The sequence below is a fragment of the Pleurodeles waltl genome, chromosome 4_2 (assembly GCF_031143425.1).
Source record: "Pleurodeles waltl isolate 20211129_DDA chromosome 4_2, aPleWal1.hap1.20221129, whole genome shotgun sequence".
NCBI lineage: Eukaryota > Metazoa > Chordata > Amphibia > Caudata > Salamandridae > Pleurodeles > Pleurodeles waltl.
In genome coordinates this window covers 558,040,547-558,064,325 of record NC_090443.1, presented here as the reverse complement: position 1 = coordinate 558,064,325, position 23,779 = coordinate 558,040,547, and the positions used below count along the sequence as shown (strand labels likewise).

Here is a 23,779-nt window from a genome sequence, read left to right as displayed (position 1 = left end):
CAATACTTGTAGAGGAAGGATGCACAAAGTTTTATGTTCTGTAAACATACTGGAGAGTTTGTCAAAATGTGACCAATAATTGGACACAAGTAAACAGAGCAAATTATTTGATATATTCTATGACATGTTAAGGGAAACGCAAGACACAACAGAAGTGAAATCATAAACATTTCGTCCCCTCTTTCATGACGTTACAGGAAGTTACACTGCATGATTTTTAACCCACAATGAAAACAAGAAATGTTGTTCGGTGACCTTTGACCTCAAACCAAAATAAAAAAGGCTAGGTCAATACAATAACATAAGAGTGCATTTGTTTTAGTTATCAACCATATAGTATTTTTGGTATTTCATGATGACGATACGACAGGGACAAAGCTCTACTTTATTATGTATGAGTGTTATGTTGCTTATGTACACGGATTGCCAGACTAGCTGGCATTCGTGGAATGTATAATTTCAAGTGGATAGGCTGTTCATTGCGACACAGTTGAAGTAGGACATATTACTGGAAGCTGTTTCCCTTCGTGATCCTCTGGTCAATAAATATATTACTGGAATGCAGGCCAGAGTGGCTCTTTGCAACAATGCAGTTAGCCCTTTCCGAGATACAATCACCATGTGCTCTACTCTAAAACAACCTCTGATGTTCAATGCAGTTTATAATGACCAAGTGTGATTTCAGACGCCGTGAAGTATCCTCACATACACAGCCACAAATGACAAGATAAAGTCCCAAATGCCTAGTTACAGGCAGAAATATATAGGCATGTTCAGGCATACTTTAAATACCAAGGCCCATATTTATACTTTTTTAGCGCCGCATTTGCAACGCTTTTTGACGCAAAAAGGGCGCAAACTTACAAAATACAATTGTATTTTGCACGTTTGCGCCGCTTTTGCGTCAAAAAATGCCACAAATGCAGCTCTAAAAAAGTATAACTATGGGCCCAAGTATTTCCTCATCTGCCCATACACTGAAATAGGTGCTCTAGCATAGGTCATAATGCACAGAAACAACCTCAAACAGTACGGCGAATCTTCAACTATCCCAGGCACAACCTTTAGATGTTTAGGCATAACAATAATATGTCCATGCAAACAGCCATACCTTCAGATGCTCAGGGATTACCCCCAAATACACAATAACAGGTTTAAAAGCTCAAACACAGACTTAACTGCCCAGCTACAGTCACAGAGGGACATGCACAGCCTCCCATGTTAGGCCACAACCATTTCCCTGTTGCAGTCCCACAACACTTAATATACAGTAGTCTCAAAGCTCACTTTCTCTCATATGCCTATTCAAGCCTCCCAATGTGCAGGTTTAGCTTCATAAGTCCATTACATCCTCTCCTGGTACATTGTACAGTGCATACTTTATATACTCCGGGTTAGCCTCAAATATACGCAATAGCCTCAACATGAGCAGGTATGGTTTCACAGTGCAATTTCCTATGCATCAGGCAGTAAGCCTCCAAATGTGTATGTAGACCCTTTAATGACCAGAACATCCCCTTCATTTGCATGTTTAGCTTTATATGCTCAAAAGAGCCCTCGCATCTAGTTAGAACCTCAAATACTGAATGTAGTCTTCCCTTGTGCATATACAGTCAATGGACCTTTGTAGCCTCTGTATGCCCAAAATAGCCTTTCCATGCACAGTTGTGACTGCAAAAGCCCTATGCAGCTTTCCAATTAGGTACTTACAGCCTCAAATACTTTGTGCACTCACCAAGTGCATGTGTAGACTCAGATGTCGAGTGCAATTGTTCCATGTGCAGGCTTAACCTCAATAGCAGCCCAAAAACATACAGTATAGGATACGAAGGCCCAGGTTTAGCACCAGATATCAATTTCAGCCCCTATAGCTACCACATGGTGGCATATTTAGGACTACAAATACCAGTGCTATCTCGAACGCTCAGTGCAGCATCCACATATGCTGGTAAAACCTCAGTTGGCCAATATAGTCTCTCAATGATCTAAACAGCCCCACTACCTACCTGCCATCCCAGTTCCTTCATGCTATTGTGTTCCTGCTTCCAGAGAAGCCAGAAAACATAAACCCAAATGTGGTGGCAGGCTGAAGTGGCTGGTGGCAGTAGGTTATATGGGGCAGCACTGTGGAATGTCAGGTTTGTAGTTATGAGTACTGATCTGCACCATGTGTTGTGACAAGGGAGACATTTTGGTACCACACACAGAACCCTGTCTTACAATACTGCAGCCATGCCAGCAATTTCAGACTTTATCTTGTGCTGCTGCTCATTGCGCCTTATTACCCCCATGTCATGTGCTGTGCATGTCACCCTTTTCCTGAGAGTTATAAGGTTACAATTTCTGGCATTGGAGAGACAGACTTTGGGGCCCATTGGCTGAGCAGGAACAGCATCAATTGAAGGAACATGACATGTTATCTGGAACTACAACAAGGTGATAGATGGAATGCTTCAATTAATCTCAACCACTAGCATTCGTTTGAGCCGCATCCCAGTCGCTTTTTGCCCACCATGCCACCTCAGTTTGGATCCAGCTATATGCAAATCATTCTTGACCCTGCTGCAGTGGGAACAGTCCACTCCAAATTGCCAAGCCAGGTTCTCCCTAACCTAGAACACAAGCAACCTAGGACTGGTTTCACCCTGATTAGGGCTGCTCAGCCAGGTATAGCTTGGTTCCAGTGACATAGTAAGCCGAGATCAATGCCTGTACCACTCCGGGTGACACACCAAAGTATACAAAAAAGTGATGGATGGATAGAATGCTTGAATTAACCTGAGCCACTAGTAATTACTTGTGCCACATCCCAATCCATCGTTACTTTGCACACCGTGCCAGCTCAGTATGAACCAGCCATATCCAAATCACTCTTGACCAATGGAAACATTCCAGCTCGAACTGTCAGGCCAGGTCTACCCTTAACTGGAACACAAGCAACCTAGGACTGATTTTGCCATAGTTAGGGCTCTTCAACCAGGTATAGACTTACCTGTTCCACTTTGGGCGACACAGTAAGTATACAAAAAAGTGATATATGGAACCCTTGAAATAATCTCAGCCATAGAGGAGGGCTTAATTACCATCCAGATACAAGACTGTGAGTTCAGAAATTGCTTCCTTAAAGAAATTGTTTGGCTTTCTTTAGAAGAAAAAGCTGTAACAAGGCCATTTGTGTTTTTCTTTTTTGTAATGTATTTGAGAGCGGGACTGGTGTCCAGGGTGGATCCAAGTGATATTGCATTTGTGAAATTCTGGATTCGGAGCCGTCAAGTTCCATGCCACTTTAACAAGTTGTTTCTTGTTACTGGCAAATAGAAGGAATTCTTTCTTGGTTGGGTTGTGCGTCAGGTAGGTGCTGGAAATCCAGGTCTAGATGATATGCAAACCGTGTTTGAGGAATTGACTGTCTCATGGACATTCAATTTCTACATGGAGATGATACATGAAAATGATGAAGGAAGACACTGACATTGAAGCAATATAACTCAAAGAGCAAGAAGGCAAAGATAAAGTAAGATACATACATGGCAACACAGAAAGAAAGACACTCAGACAGATGATACTGGCACTGAAATAGGAGGAAACATACACTTGGCTTAGACAAGGAAACAGAAATGTTCGGAATGAAATCAGACATTAGTAGTGGCCACCCTGGGTTTCCATCCCATGGATTAGTGTTGATGGTATTCAGACTAAATCTAAACTGTCTGTTTTCATTTATTTTTGTAGCCATGGTAGCACAACTACATACAGTTGTGAGTTCATACTAACACACAGAATGCGGGTGCCCAAATTGATAAATCTGAAAATGATCCTTGCACTAATTATTTGAAAACACATAATAGGTGGTATTGTCATGCACTGGTGCACCACCCGAGATGATGATTCTAAAAAAGCACACTTCATGACATTTAGGCCCATATTTATACTTTTTTAGCGCCGCATTTGCGTAATTGTCTGACACAAAAGTGTCGCAAACTTGCAAAATACAATTGTATTTTGTAAGTTCGCACCGTTTTTGCGTTTAAAATAGGCGTAAATGTGGTGCTAAAAAAGTATAAATATGGGCCGTAATTGCTTGAATCAAACAACTCCTGGTTACCATTTGTTGAACTAGTTGGATGTCTTTGGGAGGAAAACAGCTTTTTTGGATTCTTGGCAATATTGCTATTCATGCTGGGCTGTGGAGGTACTTCTCAGTATGACATAGGCACCCATTGTGCCACCTGAAGCTATCAGGTGCACTCTGATAAGCAGCTCTATGCCAGTAGAACCTAATGGCTCAGGAAATCACAACTTTTCCATTTCATTCCCATGAGAAGGAATGCTGCTTGCTACTACACAGAGATGGTCCTTTTATGGTGAATAGTGTTTTCTGGTGCAGGTCAAACTTCAAATGTAACTATTGCAAATATTGCTAAAGAACATCTTTGAGTATCTGCCAGCCACTGATCTTCCCAGATCCCAAGATAAGCCGATGTGGTTTAATGATCTGCACAGTGCCCTATTACCATAGAGATTTGTTTAAACTGTCTATGTAATAATGCTCAGGAATGAAGTCAAAGACCAAACTTTACACATCCTTGCTTTCTTCTGAAACTGTTAATGATCTATTTACCAAACCCAGGGTTCCATTGCATAAAGAAATGTATAAAAATCATGAACATACAATGGTATTGGAGTGAAACTATGACGAGCTAGGACCCAGTTGAATCCTAATATGAAAACACATGCAGAGCCAAAGAAGATAGATAATGACTGATGAAGTCATAGCTGACAGCAACACAAGATAGGATGAGTACAGTGGAAGCTCTTGGGCCATGTGGGTACAAACAGACGATCTCAAAGGCTGTTGCAAGACCTGTAGAACATATGGCAATATTTGTCTCAGTAAGGAGAAGTTGAAATGCAGCATTAATGAAAAGCAAGCCATCCCCTGTGGCTCCCTAAAAGAAAATTGGTACCTGCTCAAAATCAATGCTGCACCTTGGTCATTAAAGAGCCATGGAACAGCTCCTTTACTTGGAAATCAGGAGTGCCAGTGTGGCAGGAAAGAATTACACAGGACCTTGACATGGAAGAGTGTTGCACACCAGACGTAGATGTTGTTAGATGTTCTTGCTCATTTGGGGTGGTTAACAAGACAAGAACATGCTGGGGTGGAGTGCAGTATCAGCGATCTGATACAGAACACATTTTAAATCAAATTGGGGTTCAAAATATAAATGTGATAAAAAAAATAGTTGTGTGAGCAATTTTAATTGAGGTACTGTTAAAGGCCAACTCTTCTGACAACCGTCACATGAGATACCAACAACCAAAAGTGTGAAAATGTCATTCATATTTAGTGATCAGCTTTTACATTTGTTGAATTGGCAACATTCAAGGGGTGGTGACTAAAGCATTGTATTAGAATAACCTTTATGGTCAAAAAGGAATTAGAGAGGGAGAATGTTATCATTAGATGAGTGACTGAGAGAACTGGAATTTACAGACACACACTCCAGGGAATTGTGACCTGCATGGTCACAGCTAGGAACAATATGTCATTGTGATAAATTGGTTTATTAGTTGTGCAGAATGTGGGCCCTTCACAAGTAATAAGTCCACAATTATCTCCTCACTGAGACCCAAGCACACCATTGTAGCACCTGACTCTCTCAGGGTAGTGAAGCAGAGCAGTCCAAGGCCTACTTAGAGTGGGTGGTGTGGGCCAGCAATCCCAAGTTGTTGGCATGCAATTACACTCAAGAAATGATTGAGCAGTCTGTGGTTTCTGCTTTACAATAGGAAAAGTGACTTTATTAAATGCACACACATACCGCTACATACTAATTTACAAATATATACTTGAGGTAGGTGGAAACACTGTTGGTGACATTGTGAAATCACATTTGACCTCTAGTGGGTCATGACCCCATAATCACAATATCCTTATACCAGATAGAGCATTACAATATAAGGGGGGTCCTCTTCAATGACACAGACCTATTGACTTTGCAAGGGTCACCACACCAATATAAAGGGCAAGCATAATTTTTGCTAAAGGCTCACCACATTATAAGATCAATAACCACATGTAAAAATAACCATCTAGAATCATGTTTAAATGCAATCATCATTGTCAATAAAAGCTTTGCAATGTTTATCAAAAGTCACTGTCAGGAATATATATTCTTAATAAAGCATTGAAAATCAGCATAATGTGTCTGAGTCTTTCTTTTGCACATTTATGCACAATAAAATGCAGCCAAATTTCCAACCCCTAAAGGCCCTGTACTCCCAAACTGTGGAGCAAAAGTTCCAGCCTAGAGTGATTAAGTAATGATGAAAGTCTCTGCAGGTCTTCCATTCGAGAACCTAACAGATGTGCTGGTAATTTTCTAAAGTTAACCATGTGGGGCTGCTATGCTCCTGCAGCACCCATACACTTCCTTGCCAGCATTGGTGGTGCATCTGCCCCTCCCTGAGGAACCATAAGGGAAAAGAAATGTGCCACTGGGAGCCCTCGGAGGGCATTAGGTGGTGTTCCATACCGGGCACATGGATATTTTATGAGTAGCTTCCTGGACGACTTACCTGGTAGGTTGGCTTTGTGCAGCATGTTATTTTTTGTTTCTGTTTCCTTTTAAGATCCTGGATGTCAGTGCCCACCGGACACCTGGTTGCTCACTGTGTTGACAGTACAGCAAGCCTTTCCAAGCTGTTGCAGCAGGCTTCCCGCCTGGCTGGCACTGCTGATTGCCATTGCAAAAGCTGGCATCTATATTCTCCCTACCTGCTCCAAGTGAGCAGGATGGGGACACTGATGTCAGCATCCCAATGCCCCTGGATACAGGAGCAGAGCATCCCCTGGACACTGAGTGAGGGAGCACAGCAGCACTCACCCTCGCTTCCTGTTGCACCGTGGGTCTGATGATGGAGTCCCAGGGCCCATTCAATGGTGCCTTTGCCCTGGTATGAGGCTCTAGGCCCATAATGGGAGCTGCATGCATGAATCCCCTTCCTGGGCAATTTAATAACTAAAACCTTTGCACCGACCCCGGGCTCTGGCCCATGCTGGGGATATCTTGAGAACCAGCAGTAGAGCACCATTTCAGCAAAAGGGGTCAAAAGTCAAGATTTTAAAGAGAGGTAGGCTGACCTTGCTGAGTTTTACTCCATGGAATCTCATGAAGTTGCATAAAACTCCACGAGATTTCACGGGGTTCTACCAATGGGTGGAAAATATGCTTCTCTCTGCTTGCACTGCAGTTGAGCACCAGTACTGCGAGCACTGCTGAAAAATCAGTGCGAATGGCACCATGCTGTACACAAGATCACGCAGCCATTCAATTTGATTTTGCTGGCACTCGAATAGAAAATCTACTCAATTGGCAGCAAATCTAATAAAGCAGCCCTCTGACAGTGACTGCCTATATTAGAAAATGACATTAGGGGATGCAAATCTTGCTTATGCTTATGCATTTTGGAGCCTCTTGAGAAAAAAAATCAGCCACAAGACGATTGGCAGAATTCGTCCGTAACTCAGCATTACAAGGGTAACGTGCAGACACCAAATTCCTCCAATTCCACAGGCGGACGGAAACATGCTGCCTAACCCTAATCTTTAATGGGCATATCTCTGGCCCCATTGGGCCAGATTTCCTGATCTGAGGCTCCTTTTGCTCCTAGTGGTGAGCCCTTGACACCTGCAGCAGTTTGAGCCAGTCCCATGGCCTAAAAAATGGTGCACCCTTCAGGGATCTGGTTTTGCAGTCTCCCTGCACCTGTTTTCTCCTTTTCTTGGTGCTCCTCTCCTCCTGCTGGGGCACAAAAGTCTGGTCTTTCCCCATCTGGTCCTCAGGGGGTCCGTAGGGTCCAGGATCACTGGCCCTAGAGAGACCCATCTAGTTCTGGGGGCAGCTGCAGACAGAGCTCTTAGGTTATCATGGCATCAGGTGGCTTGTCTTTCTTACTGTCCTTGGTGTTGTCGCTGTCACCATCCAGGTCGAGGGTTATGCTGTCTCTTCCATGTGCAGTGTTTTTTAAGTGTGAGTGGAAAGTTCTAGATGCCAGACCCCCCCCTTGGACAATCCCAGGATGCCACATCATCCCTCCACCCCTGTCCACCCGAGGCATCAAGTTGTCTATGTGCAGAGCTCCTCTGAGGTTCTCAGTTCCACCCCTACCTGACATCACTGCCAGGGACTTTCCCACCAAAACCGCATCCTGTGTTGCCTCCAAATGTCTTGGCTTCCTCTTTTGTTCATTGGGCCTGGGCTGTCCCAACCAAGGTGCAGTGTGACAGCTGATTACCAGATGTAGATTTTCCTTGTGTGGTGAGGCCTTTGTTCCCTCTGCTATAGAGCAGACTATTTAACTTGGCCCAGCAGGAACATAGAACCTCTGTAATCTGATTCTGAGCGGAGGAAGAGAATAGGACAATTCTGGATGACCCATAAGATATACACATAAGTTCTTTGGACCATATTTAAACTAGGCATGCATATTTCACCCCAGTTTGACACCTCACTGGACTGTGTAGGCCTAATTGTGGAGGCCTATGGATTCAACATCGTCTCCCGCGCCAGTGACACTCAGCTGATCATCTCCCTGGCCAAAAACCCCACAACGGCCAAGAAGAACTTCCAAGACGGGATGGAAGCAGTCGCCGCCTTAAGCTAAACTCCGACAAGGCCAAGATCTTCATCCTGGGACCCTCCTCCTCAGCCTGGGATGACTCCTGGTGGCCTTCCACACTTGGCCACCCCCACACCTACAGCGCATGCATGCAACCTTGGCAGTGTCCTCGACTCAGCGCTCACCATGACAAGACAGGTGAACTCCGTTGCCTCCACCTGTATCCACATCCTCCGACTCCTCTGGAAGATCTTCAGATGAATCCCAAGCGACTGCCGCAAGACCGTGACACATGCCCCAGTCACAGCCAGACTTGACTACGGCAACGCCCTCTATGCCGGAACCACCAAGAAGAACCTGGGCAAGCAATAACAAATCCAGAACACCTCCGCCATACTTATCCTGAACATCCCCCGCCGGGAACACATCACAGGACACCTGAGAGATCTCCACTGGCTCCTCGTCGAGAAGAGGATCAACCTCAAGCTCCTCGTACACGCTTACAGAGCCCAACAATTTCTCCAACAGTTTATCCCAAGACACAAGCAAGATGCATGCACGAGCAACCTTGCGAAACATATTCTGAAGTAATCATGGTCTAAACACAGACGCAACTTAAATCAACATGAACAATTTGCAACACTCCCAGCCGGGGATAATTCAAGCTTTAAAAAAGCATAAACTATATAATTTTATGTGTAAGTAAAACCAATCCCCCATATCATATTTGGCACATGCTCGGTAGGCAGTCTGGAAATATCAGGTTTCTCCCAGGCAACACCACAATGAAGTAATTGAACAATGCAGAGATTCTCTTTGCATCAAATCATTGCATTTAATGATCAATGAATCATAGTATGAATCCTGCAGTCACATGGTAAAACTGGAACACCAAAGCCCCGGGGCAGAAGCAGAATGAAATAGAACATAGACAAAAGCATTAGAAATGAGTTGAGTCAAGTGAAGGTGAAACATATTTACGTCAGGCTAAAATATCAGCATGTACTAGACCTGTAGTAGATGGGGTCTCTGACTCCACAATTGACATTAAGAAGTACATCAGAAAGAGTTCAGGGAACCACCATTGATCCATTCAACAATCAGGTGATCTCTTAGTGCATCTCAGTCTCTGCTTGTCACCCAGCTGTCATTTTTGTTCTTCCCGTTGCTTGCTCTTTTATACTTTTGTGATTGCCATTCTCGTCGATGGTCATTGGCGAATCCTCTTTCCTCTCCCAAACAGGTTTAAGGTTCAACAATTTGACTCCCTCGTATCTGGTGGCTATTGAGTGTGGTTTATCTTTTATCTGGAAATATACATTTTATAGGTATCCCCTCCTATAAGGGATCTGTTTTGATTATTGATAGTCAATTGCTACCTTAAGGGATTTCCATTCCACTAGAGTCATTGTTGATATATCCTGAAATAGGAAGATTGAGGCACACTTATAGATTATCATTTCTTCTTTGGATGTTGATCATAGGGTCTCCATCTTGAGTTTGATAAGTTGAGCCAGTGTTCATGCGATCAGGCGATTGTTCATTTGGTGGTTAGTATAGTTTGAAAGGAAGATGCCCACAGGAACAATTAAATCATCTTGGAGTTGCAAGAGAGTATGGAACAGTCCTTGAATGAACTCCAACTCTGAATTCTGGATCATATTTGGGACGCCCCTAAAATAACCTGTGTATTGCCCTGCAGTAGCTTGGCACAGAGAAGTCAGACTTAACTCAGAGCCAATGTGTAAAGTATGTGTGTAACACTTCAAACAGCAACTCAGTAAAATCACACCACACAAGGAGCCCACAACAGTCAGAAAATAGAGAATTTTTAATAAATAAAACAAGACCAAAAATGATAAAAATCCAATTAGTAGAACCAGAGATATTCAATTTTGAGGTTTTTAGTGTAAAATGGTACTAGAAGGTGGAATGCACCAACTATAGTCTCAAGTTCAGCCTGACTGCAATGGGCCAACTACAGGGACCCAATTAGGCCCACTGAACAAAGAATCTTAAATCATGGTTTCCGGGAAGTGGCGAGGATCCACGTTGCAAGTGCATCGTGCATCAGTTGGTTCCAAAATGGGGCGAGGCTGTGAAGGAGGTCCTGTGTTGTTGTCAAGGATCCCATTGATCAGGGTTATGAGGAGAAGTCCGCAGTCCAGAATGCACTGCACAGTTTGGGCAATAAGCTGCGTAGTTGCGATGCAGAGTTCAGTGTCTTCGTTGAAGTGCCATTGATGCGGAACGCAAAACCTGTGCCGAAGATGTGTCATAAAGCTGCGGTTCCATTGTGGCGACAGACTGTGATGCAGGTCTTTGCGGTAGTTCTGATCCATGCAGTAGTGGTAATGCATCAGTTCTGCTTGTGGTTGTGCCGGGCAGCTGAGGAGATGTGTTGGTTCTGCAGGATCCACAGAGGCTGGCAGAGTACTGTAGGATCCTTTCAAGGTTCCAAGACTGGGGTAACACTACTTGGCAGGGTAGACTCACAGACAGGTGGCAGAGTCCAGGTGCTAGGTCAAGTTTCTTGGAGCCGTCTGTGTCTGTTGCCAGCCAACTAGCCCTTGGAGTCACTCTGAGGTTCTGCGTTCAAGAGATGCAGCTTCACTCCTTCCTATCCAGGAAAAAGAGCAGCAGATCAGCAAGGCTGCAGCACCACAATGCAGTTTTTCAGCAGGGCAGCAGTCTGGCAGAGTGGCAGTCCTTCAGCAGCTCAGCAGTTCTTCTTCCTGGCAGAGTATCCACAGGCCCAAAACTGTACTGTAGATGTGGTATCTGAGTTCCAGTATTTATACCTAGTTGTGCCTTTTGAAATGCGGGATACACTTCTTGAGGTTTCCCATTGAGGTCTCCAGGCATCCTGCCCTCCCTTTCCTGGCTCCATACTAACTACAGGGGGTATGCAGTCCATTGTGCGGAGGCAGGACACAGGCTATTCAAATGTAAGTGGGCTGACCCCAATTCCTCCCTCCCACCCTGCCAGTGATGTCCCATGCAGGCTCCTCTAAGCTCCCTTTTGTGTGTGGCAGTCTGGGAGGAATACACAAAGCTCAATTGTCAGTTATACCCCGTCATGTGACCCAGATATAGGCAACAGGCACTAAATGACAGAGGCACAAAAAAAATGCCAAATTCAAACTTGTAATTGGCCGCTTTTTATATCTCTTTGTGAACATCTCTAACCCTTTGATGAATTCCTTTTTCGCTACTCTACAGCAACTTTTGGCATGACTTATCTGAGTGGATAAGCGTGTATGGATTCTATGCAACACGTTGGTGCTTCCCTATGAAAGGGGTGGCTTTGTACTGCCCCATTTTCATTTGTATTACCTGGTAGTTTCTCCTTCCACTAGTATCACCCCAATGCACGCTTGCACTTACAATATAATATTCCTGAGAGAGATGTTGTGTTCCCCATGCAGTTACGTACAGTGCTTCCACAGGAGTACCCCTTGGCCACCAAAGATATACAGATGGTCTCTACTGTGTGGTGACCAAAAAGCTGAGCAGAATCACCACATGTAGGAAAGTACCCTCTTTCTTGGAATGGTTACCCCCATTTTCTGCCTTCTAACTTGGTAACTTGGTTAATTACACCCCACATTTGGCATACTGGTGCCCCCATGTAAGTGCCTAGTGTATGGTACCCAGGTACCCAGGGCACTGGGGTACCACAGGATCCCCAGGGGCTGCAGCATGTATTAGGCCACTCATGGGGAGCCCATGTAAAGTGCATCTGCAGGCCTGCTATTGCAGCCTGCGTGAAAGGGTGCATGTACCCTTTTCACTGCAGGTCACTACCCAGAGGGCAGGGTGCAAGTACCTGTGTGTGAGGGCACCCCTGCAATAGCAGAGGTGCCCCCCCAAACTCCAGTTCCATTTTCCTGGATTTCGTGAGTGCAGGGACACCATTTTATGCGTGTACTGGACATAGGTCACTACCTATGTTCAGCTACATAATGGTAACTCTGAACCTAGCCTTGTTAGGTATCAAACATGTTGGAATCATACCCGGTACTGTTGCCAGTATTGGAAGTATGATTACATGCACTCTGGGGGCTCCTTAGAGTTCCCCAGCATTGCTCCTCCCAGTCTTGTGGGGTTTTCCAGGCAGCCCAAGCTGTTGCCACCCCTCAGACAGGTTTCTGCCCTCCTGCTGCTTGAACAGCTCAGGTCCAGGAACGCAGCACAAAGGATTTCCTTTCGGAGAGGGGGGTAACACCCTCTCCATTTGGAAAATAATGTTACGTGGCTTGGGAGGGGTAGCGTCACTGGTATGCTTTGAATGGCACATTTGGTGCCCTCCATGCGTAAACCAGTCTACACCGGTTCAGGGACCTCAAGTCCCTGCTTTGGCACGTACCTGGAAAATGGAAAGGGGAGTGTCCACTCCCCTGTCCATCACCATCCCAGGGGTGGCGCCCAGAGCTCCTCCAGAGGGTCCCTGGGGTCTGCCATCTTGAATCGAAGGTTGGCAGGGACCCTGCCATCTTGAATCCAAGGTTGGCAGGGACCTCTGGGAGCATCTTAGTGGCCAGGTCAGGCAGGTGATGTCAGAGTCCCCTCCTGATAGTTGGTCACCTGGCCAGGGCTATTTAGGTTCTCTCTCTTGGGTGGGTCCTCAGATTGAGCTTGCAAGATTCCAGCAGGACTCCTCTGCAACCTCTACTTTGACTTCTAGCCACTGGACCTGTGACTGGACCCTTCAGGAACCGACAATCTGCATCCACGACAAAGACTCTGCTTGCAACATTGTTTCCACAGCTCCTTCTAACTTCTACAACATTTTCCTGGCTGTGCATCCTCTTAGGGTGGCAAGTCTTCAGTCTGCATGAGAAGGAAGAAGGAATCTACCTTGGAGTGAAGGAGTCACTTCCCTGCATCTGCAGGCACCAACTGCAATGACAACCAGCTGTGAGGATCTCCTCTCATCCGGAGCTGCATGGATCCTGCATCACGGGTGGTAGTCCAGAGTAGTCCTCTTGGTCCTGTCTGACAGCTGTCCAACTTTGGTGGAGGTAAGCCCTTGCCTTCCCACACAGGACCGTACCCCGTGCATCATGTGCCTTGCAGCTACCAAGGCTTGTTGGCATCTCCTCCAAAGGATCTCTAGGCTCCATGTAGCCCCAGCCCCCAGCACTCCTTCCTGTGATTCACAGCCCTCTGCGTACTTCTCCTGCGGGGTGGGACCCACAGTTGTGCTGCGTGGCCTCCTCTGCGACTCCTGGTTCCTCGTCCAGTGAGTCTCCTGTGGGGGCTGCCTCTTCTTCTGTGGACTCTCTGCCTTGCTGAGGGACCCCCTTAGACTGGTTTCTTGCAGTCTTGTCTGGGTGTTGCATTTTCTTCTTTTTCTACCTTTTGGGTGGTTTGGGAAAAATCCAGTAACTTACTCCTTTCTTCCCGGTTGCTAGGGGTCACTGTGGTACTTACCTTTGGTTTTTTTTAGCCCCCCCCCCCCAGCTCCCCTCTACACATTCCACTTACCAATGTGGGGGTCCTGCATTCTCATTCAATTTTTTTAGTATATGGTGTGAGCTCCCCCTAGGGTCACTAATGTCTATTGCCATTTGCACTGTTTTTTAATACTTTCTATGCCTGTTGCTGATTACTAGCATACATATCTAGCATGTTACTTACCTCCTATTGTTGGGTTGCCTCTCTAGTACTTTTTGGTAATTGTTTCACTAAAATAAAGTACCTTTATTTTGGTAACACTGAGGCCCTCATTATGACTTCGGAGGTCTATTCCGTAGACCACCGCCATATGAATACCAGTGTTGGCGGTCTTCAGACCGCCATATCATGGCTGCTGGCTACTCTCCGCCACTGTTTGCGGGGAAGACGCTAGCAGCCAAACAGGCGGTCGGCGATCTAGTGGCACTTGCTCCGTCCCCACCGCCACGTCACCACAACACCACCCGCCGTATTACAACATTGTCGTGGTGGTGTTGTGTTGGCTGGGTGCTGGTGGCAGAGCAAGCTCCATGGTCCCCGTTTCCTCCTGGACGACCACCGCAACCACCAGGTAAGGTGATTGTCCGACAGGGGACGGAGGGGGTGTTGAGTGTTGTGTGCGTGAATGGGGGTGTGTGTGTGTGTAAATGGAGGAAGTGCGGGGTGCTGTGTGTTTGTGTGCGTATGTGCAAGTGTCTGTGTGCTTGTGTTTATGCCTGTATGCGTGGTAGTGGGGGTGGTGTCGTGGCCGTGTGTGCATGTGTGTGTACATGAGTGAGAGTGGATGTGTGCATGTATGTATGTAAGTGTGGTGTATGCCTATGTGGATGGAGGAGGTGGGGGGTCAGAACGGGGACCGGGCGAGGGGGCCTTCGCTGCTTGGAGGGATGGAGGGGCTTCTGATGGGGTCGGGGTGGGGGGGTCTCCTACATGGAGTTGGGTTGAGGAGTCCTGTTGTGTCAAAAGGAATGAGTATTCCTGTTGCCAGTATCCTTACTTCCAGGGATTTTGTGGCAGAGCTGCTGCCACAGAATCTCTGGCGGTAATGATTCTCAAAATACTGCAGGCGTTGTTAGGTGGACCGTCGGGTCGAAGGTGGTGAACCTTCGGCCAGGCAGTCCCACCCACGTTGTTGGCGGTCTGACCGCGACCACAGGTGTGGCAGGGCAGGACCGCCAAGGTCATAATAACCACCTGAGTGTTTTCTTTCATGTGTGTAAGTGCTGTGTAACTACAGTAGTAATGAATGAGCTTTGCATGTCTCCTATATAAGCCTTGGCTGCTCATCCACAGCTACTTCTAGAGGCTTCTAGACACTGCCTACACTACACTAGTAGGTGAAAACCGGGACCTGGTATAAAGTGTAAGTACCTCATGTACCCACCACACATTGGACCAGCTTCCAACACCTCTTCAGGCCACATTTGTACTCTAGGGAAGCCACATGGCACCATAGCTTCTTCCTGGCCCTAACCATAGCAACACTCCTTCAAGATTTTAATACAGGACAAACGTATTGTATTCATCATTTAAGAAACGTGTTCAAACTCCTTTTGCCTAGTAGATAGGCTTCTGTTGTTTTATATTCTCACCTGCTTTGGAGAACTAAATATAGGTCCCAGAAAAAAAAAAAAAAATGTAATAGTTCTGTAGCCATTTTGAGGCACCAGAACACAAGAGAGCGTTGCCAAAGGTCACAAATCTGTTAAAGTGAATGTATGCCACCCACTGGCAGTTTGGTTAAAACATTTTACTCATATTAATATATACGTTTAGACCCTGATTACGAGCATCCACGGGCGAGATACTTTTCTTCTTATTACAACTACTTTTGTGCCATCGCCGATTCGTGACAGGAACTCAATAGAATAAAAAAGGAGAATTACTAGGGTACATTTTCATTTCCTCGACTTGGAAAATTAAAGTGCGTTTAGTGTTCACAAGCAGTTTTTTTACATGCTGTGTTTTGAAAAGAATATTACAGGTAGTGGTGGCATGTTTTTTTAAAAAGCCACAGAACACCGTTTCAGTCCAGATTGTCTTCCATGAAAGTCCTTGTAGCCCCCAATTAAAGGTATGTGCACGTTTCGACCCCTGACACTTCAGCGGTCTTCTGGAAGTAGAACTGCACCGTAATATTTCTATCTTTTATAATGTATTGCTCCTCTCACCGACTGGCGATTGTACAAAAGCTCTATGCACTTTTTTTTTTGTGACATTTCTTGTAATTGTCAAACGTAGTGTAATCATGTGTATGAGCTCCATTTCATATTTGATAAAGTGACTTGCTGAAATAATGTAATGAAAAACTTTGTGATGATCACAGACGCGGCCCGTCCTTTAGGGCGGAGGGGTCACGCCTGCTACCTTTTGCCCCTCATGAAGAGTGTCTGTCAGGCTGAACAAAGGTCAGCCTGACAAACACTCTTCATTTTCAGCTCAGCCAGGAGTGAGACATGCGCGATTTACGCAGACTCCTGGCTGCCTGAGCTGAACTTTGCTGGGCTGAGGAGGTCACAGCTCCTATGGGCGTGACCTCCTTGGCTCAGCAAAGGTGCCTCGAAGCCCTCCCCTGGGTGACGAGGAAAGCGTCACCCATTGACTTCGACCGGGGCGCTTCAGGTTTAAGCCCTGAAGCGCCCATGGCGAATGTGAATCAGTGACACTTCGTCACAGAGTGGGGTGGGGTCAGCAGTCTCACTGACCCCATCCCACTCAGTGACAAGAATGAGTGTGTGTGATGTTTTAAAATGAATGTTTGGTGCGTGCGTGCATGTTTGAATGTTATGAGTGTTGTTAATGGATGTGCGTGCGTGCGTGTGTGTGTGAAAGAATGAGTGTGTTTGAATGTTTAAAATGAATGTTTGGTCCGTGCGTGCATGTTTGAATGTTATGAGTGTTGTTAATGGATGTGCGTGCGTGTCTGTGTGTGAAAGAATGGGTGTGTGTGGGTGTGTGCTTCCCGCCCGCCCCTCTCGCTCCTAAAGCTGCCGGACGCCACTGGATGATCAGTGATTAATTGTCTTTGTCATTGTAATTTGAGATTAATAAAAGCACTGAGAATCACACAAGGTAATTTTCATGGTTTCCTCTATAGACTGTGGCAGTGGATCGAGGGCTTAGATAGTAAGAGGCATATTTATACTCTGTGCAGTTTTTTGTCAAAAAGTATAAATATGGGCCTAAGTTTTTATTAGTTGGACCCAGTGTGGAACAACCAGTGGTGCAATAGGTGCAGTGGCACCAGGGCCCCTTGAACCTTGCAAATTTCTGTTCTGTACTGTCCCAGCTGCACTCCAAGGGTCATTTTCCTTGCTTGTACCAGAGCCCATGACATCCTTGCTATCCTACTGAGTGGGACTTAGGCGGGATTGGTGTGATATTTATTGTGATCTCAACATAAGGAAAACTGGCAATAATAATTATTATGTGGATTTGAATATACTAACAATCAATTTTCTGATGTTTCTGACTATACATTCTCTTTCATAGGTAGAGGAATAGAATGTCTAGAACCACCTAAACTGAAAAACTCAGAAGAACAAAGGACAAGATCTTCATATGAGCATGGTGAAACTGTTACGTACAGTTGCAATAGAAACTACATACTTTATGGCCCAAAAACGATAACATGTGAGAATGGAAGATGGACATCTCCTCCTCAATGTATTGGTCAGTATAGATATGTATTAAAGATTACTTTACATTTTGAAAATGCATTTTTACTTAAGACAATCAAACATATGTCAGTTTTTTAATGAAGTTTAAAAGACAAAAGTGATGAGACAGATTGAAACTGTTACCTATTTAAAGCAACTTAAGCTGAATCTATGACAATTACTCATTAATATGTCAGAATAAAAAAACTTTCATTTAGTACTTTCAAGATCAAAAGACATAAGCCTGGATTTACAATTATTTAAGATAAGGCAGCACAGCACCAACGTTTCTGTGCTGTCTTACATTAAAGGGAGTAAGACATTTTTTTCCATATCTAATAAGATATGGTGCATTTTTCTCTCCATCATCTCTGGCACACTTTTGGTTACCCTGTGCCAGTACACATATCCTTGCACCATATTGCAAGGGTGTGTGTGCTGTCTAAGCCATAGTTTTTATGGGATACTTCCAGTCCAAAAATTGTGCTTTAAGGATTTCCCACCTTGTACGCAAGCTATACAATGCAGTACACGTGCAAAGTTGAAAATCAATGATAAATGAAAACGTTTGTCCCCAATATGGTTGTCTTGTGAGGCGTTAGGTTTTACCAAAAATCCTCAGGTAGGCGTCCTATAGCCCAGGAGACAGGGTGCATTATATTATGAGTGTGAACATATATGAACAAGCATATATGGACCTGTGGTAGCATTTAATACTTAATACTACCGCAATTCACCGGTGGTCCATAGGATAACATAGTCTGGCACCCAGGCAAACTCCAGATGTCCAGCTTCATGATGGCCCAACCAAATTCCCTTGTGTTTGGTGCCAAACACTGTGCTTTTTAACTCTGACCACAATTCTCTAGCATGTACCTGGGTAGCGCCCTCAGAGGATGCACACAAAGTTGCCAGCTTTCCCATGCCTTGCCAACTTTCCGGAGTGTTTGCCACCAAGACACCAAGACAGAGTTCGGTATTCCAGAACTTAGCAATAAATTGTGGCCCTCTTGTCAGTTATATTAAGTTCTTGTATCTCATGTAATCATACTGTTGGGAAAAAAAAGTAGCACTAGTTCATGTGCTGAAGGTAATTTGGTCAAAGGTGCAAAATGGTCCAGCTTTGTACAGTACACAAAAAAGTGATGGATGGAATGCTTGAAATAATCTCAGCCACCGGTAATTACTTGGGCTGCATCCCAGTTCATTGTTATTTTACACACCGTGCCACCTCAGCTTGGACCTAGCCATGTGAAAATCAGTCTTGACTCTGATCCAATTGGAACAATCCAACCTGAACTGCCAGGCATGGTCTTCCCTGAACCGTAACAAGCAACCTAGGATCAGGTTCTTCCTAGTTAAGGCTCCTCAGTGAGGTGTAGCTTGGCTTTATTCACACTTGTTGTTGTTTCTGCAACTTTGTACAGTAGGCATTGGCACCCAGAAGTGTTGTATGACCTTGTGAGGGAAAAAAATTGAAATAATAGCCTATGAGCTAGGTGCCAATAAAGGGTCCAGCACCCCTACTAATCTTTGATGATCTCTCTTGGCTTGATTACTGTTAGACTTTTCATCCTTGGTGTGGTCTCCCTTAACTTTTTGTCTCTATTTCCCAGGGTCTTGATGTGTGCTGGACTCTGTTTTTGCTGTTTTTGTTACTCTGGGCACTTTACCAGTGCTAAAGTGCAAGTGCTCCTATACAAAATGTGTGTGTAATTGGTTTATCCATGATTGGCATATTTGATTTACTAGCAAGTCCCTAGTAAAGTGCACTAGAGGTGCCCAGGGCCTGTAAACCAAATGCTACTAGTGGGCCTGCAGCACTGGTTGTACCACCCATATAAGTAGCTCTGTAATCATATCTCAGACCTGCCATGCAGTGTCTGTGTGTGCAGTTTTAAACTATAAATTGGACTTGGCAAGTGTACCCACTTGCCAAGCCTAAACCTTTCCTTTTCGTACATGTAAGGCACCCCTAAGGTAGGTCCTAGGTAGCCCCAAGGGCAAGGTGCAGTTTATGATTAAGGTAGGACATATAGGCCCTCATTCTGACCTTGGCGGGCGGCGGAGGCCGCCCGCCAAAGTCCCGCCGTCAGGTTACCGTTCCGCGGTCGAAAGACCGCGGCGGTAATTCTGACTTTCCCGCTGGGCTGGCGGGCGGTCGCCTTCAGACCGCCAGCCAGCCCAGCGGGAAAGAGGCTTCCACGATGAAGCCGGCTCGGAATCGAGCCGGCGGAGTGGAAGCTGTGCGACGGGTGCAGTTGCACCCGTCGCGTATTTCACTGTCTGCGCAGCAGACAGTGAAATACATGTAGGGGCCCTCTTACGGGGGCCTCTGCAATGCCCATGCCAGTGGCATGGGCACTGCAGGGGCCCCCAGGGGCCCCGCGACCCCCCCTACCGCCATCCGGATCTCGGCGGTCCGACCGCCGGGATCTGGATGGCGGTAGGGGGGGTCGGAATCCCCGCGGCGGTGCAGCAAGCTGCGCCGCCGCGGAGGATTCAATGGGGCCGCGGTACACTGGCGGGACCCCGCCAGTGGTGCCGGTCCGACCGCGGCTTTACCGCCGCGGTCGGAATCCCCATTGGAGCACCGCCGGCCTGTCGGCGGTGATCCCGCGGTCCTCCGCCCTGGCGGTCAAAGACCGCCAGGGTCAGAATGACCACCATAGTAATGTGTTTTATATGTCCTGACAGTGAAATATTGCTAAATTCGTTTTTCACTGTTGCAAGGCCTGTCTTTCTCATAGGTTAACATAGGGGCCACCTTTAAATATGATTAAAGTGTAGATTACCTTTGAGAGCGGATGGACATGTGGAGTTTGGGGTCACTGAGCTCACAATTGAAAAATACATCTTTTAGAGACTGCGTATTCAAAAATGCCACTTTTAGAAAGTGGGCATTTTCTTGCTTAAACCATTTCTGTGACTCTGCCTCTTTGTGGATTACCTGGTTGGGGGGGTTTGACAGTTGGGCTGGTTGCACCTCACACTAGACAGTGACACAAAGGGAGCTGGGGTGTAGTCTGCATTTCCTGATGAGCCATCTGTGCTAGGAGGGGGGGGGAGGAGTGATCACTCACACCTGAAAGGGCTGTGCCTGCTCTCACACAATGCAGTCACCAACCCCCTGGTGAGTGTCTGGGGCCTGGCCTGGGCAAGGCAGGATTTCACAATCAAGAGAGACTTTCCTTTGAAGTAAGCCTACTTCAAAGGGCAAAATGGTGAAAAGAAGGGCACCCAAAACCACAGACTTTAGAACACTTCTGGAAACCAAGATGAACCTCTGCCTGGAGAAGAGCTGAAGAAGAGCTGCCCTGCCTGTGACTGTGCTTTGTGGAGCTATCCTGCAGTTGCTGCTTCTGCCTGTGCTAGAGGACAAAGACTGGACTTTGTGCTGCCTTCCTTCTTGTGAAGATCTCCAAGGGCTTGATTTAGAGCTTGCCTCCTGTTGTTTGAAGTCTCAGAGACAGCAAAGACTTCTCTCTGCCAGCACCTGGAGTCTGTGTAGAGACTCCTTCTCTGCCAAGTTGTGGCCATCCAGTTCCTGGGGCCCTGAGAAAAGAAGCTGGCAGCCCAAGAGTGAGAAATCCACGCACAGACCGTCGTGCAGGGAAAAGATCAACGCAACTCCGATCTGCAGCTGAAAAATTGACGCACCGCCGGCTTCGCGGCTGAAAATCAACGCTCACCTGCAATGCAACCCGAAGATCGATGCCCGTGGCTGGAGAAACGATGTACAGCATCGCTGACGGAGGCTGGTGAGATCGCAACCCGCGCGGCGTGGTTTTCGGACCATCGTGCGGCTGAATTTCTGGCGCAAACACCGCTGGGCATGTAAAAACGGCACAAGGCCTGTCCGGACCCGAGAGTGTTGACCGGATCGACGCATCGCTCTCCTGTGGAGAGAAGAAACGACGTACGCCGACCTGACTAAAAGAGAAACAATGCAAGGACTCGCTCGTGAGTAAAATCGACGCATCGCAAGCCCTTTTTGACGCACACTCGCCTGTGCGGGGTTATTTTTGACGCACCCAAGGTACATTTTCACGCTAACAGCGTTAGCCTTGTGTTTCAAATTACATGAAGACTCTTTTTGCATTTTTAGTGATGACTTGTGTACTGTGGATTTTTGTCGTTTTGGTCTTGTTTTGTTTAAATAAATATTTTCTATTTCTCTCAACCTGTGTTGTGTCATTTTGTAGTGTTTTCATTAAGTTACTGTGTGTGTTAGTACAAATACTTTACACCTAGCACTCTGAAGTTAAGCCTACTGCTCGTGCCAAGCTACCAAGGGGGTAAGCAGGGGTTAGCTGAGGGTGATTCTCTTTTACCCTGACTATAGTGAGGGTCCTTGCTTGGACAGAGGGTAACCTGACTGCCAACCAAAGACCCCATTTCTAACAATTGCATTTAACGCAGGCAGTTAACCAAAAAATTCAAAAAATGAGTTCCAGCACCTTTGTGGTAAAAAAGTTGTTGAAGGAGTGCCATGACACCAAGAAAAAATGCATTTTTACAAAACATTGTCTTAAACATAAAGACATTTCTCTTGAAATGATAACCCTTGTTTAACAATTTGCAACCTCTTAAACCCATTGTTCATTTTGGAGCTTTCCATATGAATATGGTATTGGATTTATAAACTCTTCTACAATTCGTTGTTTAGTCTGCTTAACCAGGATTCTAAGTGCAAGAACTACCACAGGTGTGTCCCCCGATTATTGGATGAGAGAAGACATCTACTTTACTATGTCTTTGGCCAGGATGGTATGAGGTGTCATAATGAAACATAGAGAAGATCAAAAGCCATTGAGTATATCTTGCATTATTACACCTCATAGACTTTACAATGTCTGTGTTGTTGTTATCCCACCACAAATCATCTTATATATCTCACCCCTTCTACCAGGCAAAGCTTGTACCCTTTCGTATTACATCACTTATGCCATGTTAAATCATAGCATTCATAGCAACCCTCATGGCATCTCAAATTACATTATTTATGAGAGCACTGTGCATGGTAGCAGGGCGAGTTATAGATAATGTAGTTTACCTAACAAGTTCCCAAAACTGTGTGCATAAATCTGCAAGCATAGTAATTTTTACCGATGGTGTTAATTATAACATTTAAGTTATGACTGCTTTAGAATTCCTAAATCAAATTTACTAACTATAACTAATCTTTAACCTCTGATACATAAATAAAAATAATATATGTATATATATATATATATATATATATATATGTATATATATATATATATATATATATATATATATGTTCGATGGCATGTGTAGCTGCAGATACACATGCTGTGCACTGTTCCTGCCATCTTGTGTTGGGCTCGGAGTGTTATAAGTTGTTTTTCTTCGAAGAAGTGATTTCGAGTCACGAGATCGAGTGACTCCTCCCTTTCGGCTATATTGCGCATGGGCATCGACTCCATCTTAGATTGTTTTCTTTCCGTCATCGGGTTCGGACGTGTTCCTCTTCGCTCCGTTACTCGAATCGGAAAAAGACTAAAAATCATCGAAAAGCGTCGGTATTGTTTGCGATCGGGAAACATCTTGCATCGACAGATCGACACCGACGAGACACAGCTTCGGTGGCCCTTTGGGGCTTCCGTGCCCAGCCGGGGCCTGGTCGGCCCAACCAGAGATGACGTCGAAGCCTAATGGACCGGACCCCTTTCTGTTTCTGCCCACAGTGCCACTCTAAGTATCCCTATACAGACCAACATCGGGTCTGTACTCTGTGTTTGTCACCAGAACACAGGGAAGATCGATCGAAAAAGACCTTGAGGGATTGGAGGGCGAAGCGGATGCAAATGGCATCGAAAAGTTCGGAGCACCTCAACGTCGAACAAGAGGAGATGGCTATCTCCATACAGAGATCGGACTCAGACGACTCCGACGTAGACCGACCACCTACAGCAAGCCAACACGTGAGTATGCCTGCCCCGACCCAAGCCCACAGTCAGCCTAAGAAGCATAAGGCCTCAGGGACGCGACTGCCTGAATGCAATGGCTCG

At 45.7% G+C, this 23,779-nt stretch overlaps 1 protein-coding gene across 1 annotated transcript in view; it reads left to right on the top strand.

Moving 5' to 3' along the window:
* The window catches only part of LOC138293098 (complement factor H-like), a 595,692-nt gene that overhangs the window by 186,586 nt on the left and 385,327 nt on the right, over positions 1-23,779 (top strand). The window contains exon 10 of the mRNA XM_069232110.1: positions 17,578-17,757. Coding sequence (XP_069088211.1) covers positions 17,578-17,757 — 180 coding nt within the window. The remainder of the gene's footprint in view (positions 1-17,577; positions 17,758-23,779) is intronic.